The sequence below is a fragment of the Mastomys coucha genome, unplaced genomic scaffold, assembly GCF_008632895.1.
Source record: "Mastomys coucha isolate ucsf_1 unplaced genomic scaffold, UCSF_Mcou_1 pScaffold2, whole genome shotgun sequence".
Lineage (NCBI taxonomy): Eukaryota > Metazoa > Chordata > Mammalia > Rodentia > Muridae > Mastomys > Mastomys coucha.
The window spans coordinates 12,126,135-12,138,243 of record NW_022196902.1 but is presented as its reverse complement, the minus strand read 5'-3'; the positions used below and the strand labels follow the sequence as shown (position 1 = coordinate 12,138,243).

General features: G+C 39.5%; 1 protein-coding gene across 3 annotated transcripts in view; it reads left to right on the top strand.

Annotated features, from left to right (window-relative positions):
- Nucleotides 1-12,109, top strand: part of Pex7 (peroxisomal biogenesis factor 7) — a 62,474-nt gene that overhangs the window by 39,725 nt on the left and 10,640 nt on the right. For 2 of the 3 annotated variants that reach the window (XM_031380533.1, XM_031380534.1), the window contains exon 9: nucleotides 7,985-8,084. In XM_031380533.1, the coding sequence (XP_031236393.1) occupies nucleotides 7,985-8,084 (100 nt within the window). Of the gene's footprint in view, nucleotides 1-4,714; nucleotides 5,322-7,984; nucleotides 8,085-12,109 lie in introns of those variants that run through there. The other variant, XM_031380535.1, reaches the window with a different exon arrangement.

The window sequence follows — 12,109 nt, the reverse complement described above, 5'->3', positions numbered from 1 at the left end:
TTTAAATACCCTGATTTTGAGTACAGAACATTTTCAGAATTCTGTAGTGAAGCAGTTTTCTTTAAGAATCAACCCGAGTGCACTGTAGTCCACAGCCTGACACAAGCATGAGAATAGACAGAAAGGGGGCGAGGGGCGAGCCTTGGCCTAGTGCAGTGTGGAGCTGCTTTCAACTCGGAACTGTGCTGATTAGTTCCAGGGCACCGACTATGGATGTCAACAGATAATTTGCATGCTAGTTTTAAGAGTTCTGTTCCCTAGTTTCAGTAAGGCAATGAGAGAAGTTTTGTTGAATGTGTTTCTTTTTCTTAAGGATATGTTGCTTTGCCTTTGTTCTGTAGTTGAGAGTAAAGGGTATATCTGAAAATGAAGGCTGGTTCAGTAAATTCTTTTTTTTTTTTTATATAGATTTATTTATTTATTATATATGAGTACACTGTAGCTGTCTTCAAACACTCCAGAAGAGGGCGTCAGGCCAGATCATATTATGGATGGTTGTGAGCCATCATGTGGTTGCTGGGATTTGAACTCAGGACCTTTGGAAGAGCAGTCACTGAGTCATCTCTCCAGCCCAGTAAATTCTGAGTATACTATTTAGGAGGGTGGAGTAGTATAGTCAGAAGCAACAGTGAGAAGGCATGAGAGTGACTGTCTGGGAGCGAGGCTTTGAAGAGCAGCACTGGAGACTGGGCTGGGACCGCATCTGTACATTACACTTCTTAAGAATATGGAGGTAGTTGAGCAGAAAACCTTGGTCTTTCCTCCAGCTCGCTATTTGCACAAGAGTGAGCCTGTTTACTCAGATCAACTGGGTTCTACAAGTCAGCTGGTCATAGTTTAATATGCTCCAAAAGCTCAGGGGTAAATAATTCACGCTTGAGGTCTGTCCTGAAACTCCAGTCTAGAGTATGGCTTCAGTTTAATGGAATGGACTGTACAGAGAGCATAAACAATAATGATTTATCTTATATTCAGCTGTTTCTTGACTTTCTATTATTTAGGCATGTGTGCGCCTGCATGTGCATGTGTGTGTAAAACAGACACCCTTTGCAGTTAGTGGAAAGGGATGTTTCTTGGGTCTGAGGAAGGAACTGAGGTCCTGCACTCTGCGTACGTGCTGCTGCTGCTTTCAGCCCCTCCTGGGGGCTGGTTTCCTTTCTTTTTTTCATCCTTTCATGTCCTGTCACAAGAAAAGAAACAGCATTGTTAGTCTGCTTTTTCTGCGTTTTTCTCTCCGTCTCTGTCTGGCTCCTCATGGCTCCTCTCTTAGCCTCTGTCTGGCTCCTCATGGCTCCCCTCTTAGCCTCTGCCTGGCTCCTCATGGCTCCCCTCTTATCCTCTGTCTGGCTCCTCATGGCTCCTTCTGGCTCCTCCCTATCTTTGTGCCCAGTGTCTGCTGAGTAGGGAGTTAAGGTAAGAAAAGAGACTGACTATAAGCTATACAGACCTTCTATAACCATACAGCACTGGTGGATGAATTCATAGCTATTCAGCTTCAGAACGAGGACATTAACTATTTCATGTGGTATAGCTAAGAAGCAGTCAGCACAGCTGGGCAGCGGCTGTAAGTTTAAAGATTTCTACTATCCAGACATGATGTTCTAACGCACACTTGCTAGAGAGTATCATCTACCTGTTCTGCAAAATTCTCCTTAGCTCTGAGTTCCACTTTCCCATGGTAGTTAACAGTCTGAATGTACACAGGCTGTTCTTGTGACATTATTGATCAAGATCCTGATGTTGATATTATTTCATAAGTTGGCCAATGACTTCATCATGAGTCTTAGTGTTGGATTTGGCCATTAAACAATAAACTTCTTTTGTTACCACAGGGCTGTCCAGTTTCTTGAAATTCACTTGAAAAATAAAATTTTTCCAATTTTATTTCTTTATGCTAAATATTTATTTAAAATTGAGTTGCATAAAAGGTTTCATGACTCTTTGTGCTAGTAACAATGAGCTTTATGGGAGCGTTTTCCTTTACTCGTCATGTTGAGATGTGGTGTTCTTTATCCATCATCCTGCATGCCTATGGACTGCAGCCATGAGCACTCCCAGAGCCAGCCTCCCATCAACCTAATGGTTTTCTTTAATTCATCATGTACTCTAGGCTTGATGCTTGCTATGATGAATGGGAGCTTTCCTCTTGAAAATATTGATCTGATTAAGGATTTAATTGAAATATTATAATTAATTCATTTTGCCAGAGAAGCTAAGTCTAGAATTTTTATTATGTTTCACATTGAACGTTTATAAACATGGTATTATTTCTGGATATTTGTGGCTGTTTAAAAGTCATCTTTGAAAACTGTTGAGTAGTTTTCCAAAATTAACCATTAATTTATTTTATATTACCAGTTAGAGCTTTTCAGTTTTAAACTTAATTTTTGTTACAGTTACTAGCTCCAGAATCAAAACAAAACAAAAAACCAAATAGCTTTCCATTGGTGCAAGTCAGCAATCATTAGATACTGACAATATGGATGAATTTTACCTCTTTGTAAAATTGTTCTGCTAGGCTATGATTTTTATTTTTAAGCTCCCCTAAAAGTGGTAAGAATTAAATAGTGGGCCCATAACTTCACCATGAGTCTTAGTGTTGTATTTTATGTGCTATTAAGCAATCGACTTCTTTTGTAATCATAGGCATGCCTAGTTTCTTGAAATTCACTGCAAAAGATGAGTGTGTTTGGTGACAGAAGGAGCTGAGCAATTGAGTTCATGCTGGTTAGGAAGAGACAATGCAGCAACTGAGAGCACGAATTGGGTGCTTACAGAGATGCTAAAAGAGGAAGGAAGTTTCTGAACTCTATTATGGAAGTTTACATTTATGCTGGCTCATCATTTCCTTAGGGTGTTGGTTTTAAATGTAAGTTGTTTGACTAATGGAGTTTTGGCATGGGCTTTAGTGTATGGAATTTTCTATGTTCGAGAAGGTAGGGGGAAACAAGTTGATGCAGGCCTGTTTGGAGCCGCAGAGTATTCATCAAAACTACCCAGAGAATCCTAGCTGGTGCTTATCCACGATCTCTTGAGCTCCCTTGATTGAGTACAGAGGTAGCAGGCATGGTGTTAGTAGACCATGTACTTTTGGAACTGCTGCTCATTAGGTATGGTGGTGAGGATTGTGAGATTTTCCCTAGCCTAGTCCCTAAGCTGAGAAATGAATTTATACATCTGTATGTACTTTGAAATTTGGGTGATGATCAAAAGCAGATTTGCATGAGTGTGTGTGTATGTGTGCGCGTGTGTGTGAGTCTTGAGACAGGGTCTCTCAGTGGAACCTGGTTCTCTGGAGTAGGTTAGACTGGCTGCCATTGAGCCCCTGACTGTCCTCTCGGAGGATAGACTGCAAGCACACACCACCACACCTTGTCTTCTGTTTCCACGGGTCCTGGGAATGGAACTCAGGTCCTCATGCTTGTATGGCAAATATATTACTCATTAACCTATCTCCCCAGACCCTCAAAGCAAGATTTGATTAAGCTATCTTCCCAGACTCTCAAAAGAAGCATTGCTTTTAGATGGTGGCTCCTACACTTAGTTCACCAGACACCAACATTTCCTAAGATAAGCGTTTCCAGGAATGCCACTCAGTTGAAATTTCTAGGCACAAATGAGGGATGTGTCCATGGTCCATTATTTGGGAATCTTTGTGTGAGGCTAGCTTCTGTTATCTGTCATGTGCTCAGCGCTTATCCCACTTATTCTACTTAAATATATCTCTAATCCATTGCTTCTTCGATCACTACATTCTCCAGGTGAGCACTGCACAGTGAGTTCAGTGTCAGCCTAGGCTAAGAGAGATAGTCTGACTGTTGGCTTCTCGTACAGCACCTTCCTCGTCCCTGAGTCTGAAAGAAGTGACATTTCTGCTCTTTGTTCTAGAGACTTTACTGTTAGCCACACAAGTGAAGGAGATTATCGTGGTGCCATGGATTTAAAACTGTGAAACTCAACTATACCTAACACACGTGCAACACACTAAACGTAGCCAAAGCAGCCCTTGTCTTTTCCCGTCGCAGCAGAGTCATAAAGAGTTCCTAGCTAGCTCAGAGACTGCAGTTAGTCAAGGGAAGGATGTAGTTTTAGAGTGCTTTAAAAGCTTTGCTGAACTCACCTGTTGCCGAAACTCCAGAAGTGTAACTATAGTCATTTCAGATTGCATCTCAGTGAAACAACGGAGCTTCTGCTTAATTCTTAAAATAATTTTGATATTGTATTTAATAATGCTTTATGCCGGGCAGTGGTAGTGCACTCCTTTAATCCCAGCACTTGGGAGGCAGAGGCAGGCGGATTTCTGAGTTTGAGGCCAGCCTGGTCTACAGAGTGAGTTCCAGGACAGCCAGGGCTATACAGAGAAACCCTGTTTCGAAAAACCAAAAAAAAAAAAAAAAAAAAAAAAAAAAAAAAAAAAAAAAAAGAAAAAGAAAAAGAAAAATAATAATGCTTTATACTTTATACTTGCTTTGTTAAAGAACAGTGGAGTCAGAAGGCAAAAAGTAACTTGTAATATAATCTCCAATTTAAATGAAAAACGCTCTACAGTTCTGTCATATTTTAATCATTGGAGTCTTGTCCAGTATTTACTTCCCATCAGAGAGCTTAAATAGTCAGTGATTTTATCAGCCAAGAGACAAAAAGGCACCACGTAGTGTATTTGCTGCACCAAAACAAACATTTCACTGGAAAACACTGTGCCTTATCTGTCCAGCTAATGGTGTCTCTGGGCGACTTCTCCGAGAAAAGACCAGCCCTGTTCTGCTGTGGTGAGTCCAGAGAAGGTTACAAGGGAAGAATAGGCTGCTCACTGCAGTAAGGAGACCTAGAGAAGCACGCTTTGCATAACTCGCTCTTGCTGATGGAGCTTGAATGGAGGTCAGTGTAACCATTGTGGAATTGTACATACTGGGATAGCCACCATGGCTACTATTACAAGTCTGCCTTCTGCCAACTCAGAGGCATTGAGGGAAGTGATACAAACAAATTTCTTCTGTTACTAAAAACTACTTATAATTTGAAGGTAAACTATAGTATGCTGGCATACTGCCTAGTTTATTTTTTCAGATTTACCACATTTAATGATATTTTAAAAATAACATTTTAGTATACCAAAAATAAATTTAAATTGCAGTATTTGTATGTGTGTGCATATATGTGTATGTGTGCATATATGTGTGTGTGCACAAGCACATGCACATTTTTTTTAACTTTGCTGGCTCTTGTTTCCCTTGAGAAAATTGAAGTTTCAGAAGTGGAGTGTAGCATAGCATATCTGTCATCCCAGCATTTAGGAGGCTAAGGCAGGAAGATCAGGAGTTTAAGACCAGCCCTAGGCCGGAGAGACGGCTCAGTGCTTAAGAGCACTGACTGCTCTTTCAGGGGTCCTGAGTTCAATTCCCAGCAACCACATATTAGCTCAAATCTGTAATGGGATCTGATGCCCTTTTCTGGTGTGTCTGAAGTCAGCTACAGTGCACTCATATACACAAAACAAATAATTCATTAAAAAAAGAGACCAGTCTTAGATGCATATTCATCTCAAGGCTACCCTGGGCTACATAAGACTTTGTCTCAAAAAACTGAAGGGAAACAAAAAAGTGGCAGAGAAAAGAAATGAGAAGGCACAGTTGTCCCTCCACGGTTGGCCACTGCCCTGTGTGCTGGTCTGAGTGACAGTTCCCCCTTCATCTTCACCCAGGGTTTCTCATGTGTGCTTTGAGATGCTTTGCTGATGGGGGCTTGTTTGGTGTTTTACTTTGAGCTTTTAAAATTGTAGGAACTTTTAACATGAATTTTGTTTGAGGTCTCTCTCTTTTTTTTTTTTAAATAAACTCACACAAATACTTGATTGATGTTCCTGAAGTTGTGGTGGCTGTGTCGAGGTCTGGAGCTCCGAGGCCTGTAGGGCCCATTTGGTTGCATACTGAGCACATCCAGTGGACTCATCCAAGTCTCTCAGCCTCCTCGTGCTTGCAGCCCTGTCTCAGGCCTTTGCAGTTCATGATGCCCACTCTCTTGTTCTCAGGCAGCATTACCTCAAGTGGCTCCCAACAGCAATAACAGAAATTGTATTCCTGGGTCCTGTTGCTCATTATTCTCTTTGAAAACTTGTAATGTAAGAAGTTTACACTTTATATAAAGATGACTTAGCTTACCCACTCTAGCGAAATAAACCTAACTCCACAGTGAAATCAAAGAGCCAAATACCTGGGTTATACCAGCTGACCACTAAAGATCCTTTGGGTGATACCACTGACTGACAAGTGGCAGCTGGTGGCACATCTCTGTGTATTGAAGAGGTCTCAATAACATTTTTTATTATATAAATGTGATCTTGTCTATAATTAATTTCTCAAAACAAGAGTTTCCTCCCGAGTGAGCAGTGACCAGTGTGCTTACAGATGCAAGTCCAGGGCTTGATGATGTGTTTCTTTCCTGCTGGCCGCTAGAAAGCTTAGCATCTTCAAGCTTCTTGCAGTTAAGCACATATGACTTCATGGGATGTATTGTTATTTATTAATCTCATTGAAGGGTCCAACTTACTTTCCTACCTTTAACTTTCCCTTAATTCATTTTTCTTGTACTAAATGCATATTTTAAAAACCATTATGAATGGTTGGAACGTTTTGGATACATATGCAAAATCATCTGATTATTGTCTCAAATAATGCAAATTAGTGTGTAACTAGTTTTTAGAAACAAAACTGTACAATTACAAATTTGCTTTTGCTTATATAAACATCATTAAGATTCAGAAAATTTGGTCTTGGTACAGTTCACTGCCTAGGAACAAGTATGCAAAAATAAGAAAACTACCATTAGCATTTCTGAGGTCTATGGCTTGTACCCTCAATTTATTTTGAAAAGACACATTTTCAAAAGCAAAATCCTCTCCCTAAATATTCTGTAGCTCTCAGTAATCAGATTAATGAGCTATTTGTTTAGTATCTCTCTGCTACCCACACAGGAGATTAGCCATAGCAACAGGCCTTTTCAAAACTTAATAAGGCCAGCACAGTGTTTATTAGGGAAATAATACCACCAGGTTAAACAAACCGTGACTGTTGGTTTTGTATGTTTGCTCTCTTTCAGAGAGACCAGCCCAGCCTCCAGCATGTTCCACATTGTACATCATTAGAAAAACTGAATTATGAGAGGATTCCTAGGACTCTGAATGTGCTGTTTTATAGTGTGTTTAGAATAAATAAAAAGATGTTAGGCAGACAAAGCTTTTGAAAGCTCAAGTACTAATTTATGGATTGAAAATAGAGAAAAATTTTCTGAACAACAGAAATCAGAGCTGTATTATGGTAAATATTGTCATTCTCAGTTTATAAAAGAGAAGTAGAATATAAAATAGTAGCTTGACTCTGGAAATGATACTGATTGGGAATCTCTAAGAAAGGCTGTGCCTGAAAAGAAAGTTTCAGAATTTACAGTGATATTCACAAGAGAACAGATTCATTTTAAAGAATTTGAATTGCTGTTGAAATGTAAATTAAACCTAAGTGCTTTTCATATTACTTGTTAGGAAATGAAATGGAATTTTAAAATCACAAAATGTTAAGAGTTCATCTAATCCAATATTCTTGTTTTCCAGACATGATTGCTTTGAGAACCACCTAGTTAGGAAAGCACTGCTTCTTATCCCAAATGACCTTCAGAGTTTTAACAATTTTTTTTTCTAAACAAAAATGTTCCAAACTTCCATTTTATAAGCTATCAAAATGAGAACACAGTATTTTTTTAAAAACTTGGCAGATTAGTAATTCTATTTTGTTCTTTGATCTATTAAGGAATGGGGTACATACTTTACTTTCCTTATTACATGTTTTATGTAAATCAATGATGAGACGGGCATTTATGAGTTAGTCGAGCCTGCTGAGATAAAATCTTTTCTATGCCATATATCTACTTGTTAATAGAAGCATTTTAGCACTTGTATTTTCTTTTTCTCCTCTCTCCCTTTTTCTTGTCACAGATTCTGGAATTTTTCAAAGCCTGATCCGCTTCTGGAAACAGTGGAGCATCACACAGAGTTTACTTGTGGCTTAGACCTGAGTCTGCAGAGCCCCACTGAGGTAATGGGTACAGTTTCATGGCTCTGCCATGCACTCTGCGGCCCTTAGGGTTCACACTCAGCTACCCTGACCATCTCTGCGTGTGAGTTAACGTGAGGGCAGGGAACAGAGGATGAAGGAGAGTGGCTCAGAGCTTTCCTCTGAAGGTCTATTATCTTGGGTATCAGTGATGATCTGGATAATAAATGTGGGGAGGGAGGAAAGGTTGGACTTCTCTAACAGGAAACGGGATCTTTCCTCAAAATGTCCTGTCTAAAGTGCTAAAGACTTTGGCCTCTCCCTGAGGCAGGAGGAAAAGGGAAGAGGAAAGGGACATGTTCTGCCCCAGAGCTTGGCAGCAGTTGGCGTCTGTAGTCCTCCTCTCAGCACAGGGCGTCGAGATAGCTGACAGACTGTCTCTCTCTGACTGTCTCCTCACCCCTACCCCCCAGGCTCAGTGGGAGGCCTCAAAAAGAGAACAAAGCAGGAAAATTTTTCTCTTTCAGTCAATAAACTAACATTCTTTTGTCCTCTGGAGAAGTTGGCATATTTTTCAGAGTTCATTACAAGGCTGTTTTAGGGTTACAGATTGTAAGGCCAAGTCAGAAACAACTACACAACCTCATATGTTGAATGGTAAGGTGCTTGACCACACATGGGGATTCTAGGCTGATTAAAGACTTTTGCTTCTGTGCTAAAATCTAGAGGTTAAAAAGAAAAATCCCATTTTCACTACTGTATCCACAAACACACAGCCTTATTTTACTTTAGGAACTTAACAACATGATTCTCTTTAAAATAGTTCCAATAAGCTTTTGAATATTCACATTATCAGTAAAATAGTTGTTTTAAACTGGCTTAATAACCTACCAAAAAAGAAAATGAAGGAGAATTATCTTTCGTGTAAATATAATGTGCCTTAAATGATCTAGCTCCTTTTCTGAAAAACATTGGTTACTGCTAGTTGAAGAGAAGGTAGTTGTATTTACTTGCTATTATACCTTGAGACATGGCCATACTAAAGGATCAGACACAAGTGTACATTGAGAATCCACTGATAAACATAGTTTTATTACCTGTTCTCTATACACGCCTCCCAGAACTGTGGTAATACCTGTAGCTCCTCTATGTCCTTGCTTGTGGTAGTTCTTCGTGCCAGCCTGAAAAATATCCACTGTTTCCTAGATCTCCTATAGACTGGGGTTATTAAAACTGACCAATCAGATGTTTATTAATCAACTAGAACATACATCCTTAAACAGTGAGAGGTTTTATTGCAAGGCATCTATTTGTCTGTAGCTTGGCAGTTGATGTGTGTCAATAATATTTGGTTAACCAAATTTCATTTATACTAATGAAGTGTAGTTGTTGAGAGCATCCAGGAGTGGAGAAGCAGGGATCTTTCACTTGTAATCTATAATTCAGATTATGCCAGACAGGAGGCCATAGAAACAGCATTATTTCCTCTCCTATGTTCTTTCAACATATATTTTCATATGTAGAAACTTGTGGAGGTACTGATTGGAGACATTTGAGGAGGAATAAAAATAAACATGTCTCCTGCCATTATAAAGAAGTTAGTCTGTTAAATCAGACCATTGGGCGACTGTGATAAGTCTGGGATGGGTATATAATTAGAATAGATATTTTACTTAAGCGATCTGGAGGAACTGAGACTTATCTGAGATCTGGTTGAGTGAGCAGATATTGAGGAAATAAAAAGGAAATAAGTCAACTGGCAATGATAATAGTTTGCCACAGACCCTGTGATAAGGGACAGTTAGCACAAAAGAATGAAAAAATGCACATCTCCTGCCTTACAGTATTAGTTTTTAAATGCTAGAATTAAAAAATTTGTATGGGCTTACTTACCATATTTTTTAAAATGCTGAATGTGAGATATTAAAGAATTTTATATTTTCCCTATATTAATATGTGTTCAGATTGTTAAAACAAAATACCACAGGCTAAGTAGCTTTATTTTTGGTAGACCAGAAGTCCTAGCTAAAGGGATAAGATCAGTTTCTAGTGAAGGCTCTCTTCCTGACTGAGGGCTACCTTGTAAAGAACAGTAAGAAAGTCATTGTGGCTGGAGCCTAGAGAACAAGATGGAAAATGATAGGGCGCATGAAGAGAATTGTATGGGGCATACAGACCACACTGGATTTGATAAAACGACAGAAATGGGTAAAATTTGATTTGTCCTTGAAAGACAATTCTGGTAGCTGTAGGCTAATAGATTCTAGGTAAAGTGAAAGCTAGGACACCAGCTTGGAATGTCTTGAAATTACCTAGAGAAAAAGAATATTTATTGGTGAGTTAGAATCCTTGAGGTGGAGAGATTGATAGCGTATTACACGGAACTGTGTGCTGGGACTTTCCCATGGTTCTACCTAAAACTTTGAAGATAGAACAATGGCAGTCACTAATGAAAATGGGCAGAGGGTCAAGGTGGCCCTTGGAGGCCAGGAGGGCAGTGGTCTGATCTTGGGAGCTAGGGGAAGAGCAGGCAGTATGAAAAGAACAGTTAAGAGAGGCTGGGGGATGGCCCACTGAATCAAGCATTTTCCATTGAAGAAAAAGGGCCTGAGTTCAGATTCCCAGACCCCAAGGGCACCCACAAGTAGTAGTGTGTGTCTGTAATACCAACACTCTGACAGCAAGGTGGGAGGCAGAGACGGTAGTAGAGTCTATAGAAGTTCTCGGGACAGCTAGCCTGGCCAACATTGAGTAGGAGACTGTCTCAACCACAGTAGAAGGTGAGGACTAATATCTGAAATTGTCCTCCAACCTCCATGTGTACCCACAATTGTATATCCACACATTCGCTGTGTGCATGTGCACACATGTACACAGTTTTTAAAAAAGGTTAATGAAATGCAATATCTGGTAGACAGAATAAGGCTTGTTCATGGGAGGATAGTTTATAAGCAAAAGTACAGTAAGCAGAGTGATAGAACTTGGGCATAAGGAATTAGAAAGACTCCATTGTAAAAGATGTAATTCTTCTGACTATATTTAAAGTTATATTATCTGAGGGTAATTGTAACAGTCTCAATATAAATGTATAAAAACTTTAAGAAGTTTAGAAAAAGGGGTGGTTGACCAAAAATTTTAAGGGAAGATGAAATAGTTATCTCACCATAATAGCCAATACAAGACTGAAAGCACCTCATCTATAGTTAGGGCATGACAGAAGATGCCTACCCTAACAATTTCTGTTTAGAATATTTCTGGAAGTCTTAGCCAGAGGAATTAATCAAGAGAAAGAAATGAAAAGCATTGGGGATGGAAAGACAGTTCAGCAGTTATGAGCACAGGTGCTTTTGCACAGGATAAAAGAAAAAGTAAAATTATCTCTCTTCCCAGATCCTTTGCTCTTATATGTAAAAACCTTTAAGCCCAGTCATATCAACAATTGTGCTGTAAATGATCTAACCTATTCCAGTTAGAGCACATTAAAAGCAAGAGAACACTGGAGAGTTGGTTTTGGTTAAGACTTTTGAACTATTAGACTATTAGACTATTATTGAAGAAAAGATGTTCCAACTTAGTCCTAAGACCCACTTACATTCTGTCTTTTCTTTCATGTTCTTGCCATACTCTTTGCTGTAAATTTATACTTTTTCATTTCCATTTTATTTATATTTTGTTTTAGACACTAACCTTTCTTTTCTTTCAAGCTAGGATGATGATCTCAACCAATATTTATCCTTTTGTCACATATGTAACTTTAGTAGAGTGAACACATTTGGTTTTCTTCCTCCAAGTTCTGCTGTGGTTCAAACCTAGGGCCTAACAGATGCTGAACTGTGGGTCTCCCTGCTCTGGGTTCTGCAGTCCTGTGAGTTCATTCAGTGAAAATTTCTCATGAGACAGTTCACCTTTACTTAGGGTGATTCAAAGCTTATAAGGTTTTGGGGGACTGAGGGTAGGAACATCCAGGATGGGCAGAGGTCATTGGCTGGAGGCTTAGGATATACAGCATGCCTCATTAGCATGGGGAAGCACTTCAGGAATCTCAGGTGCTGGATGAACAGGTGCTG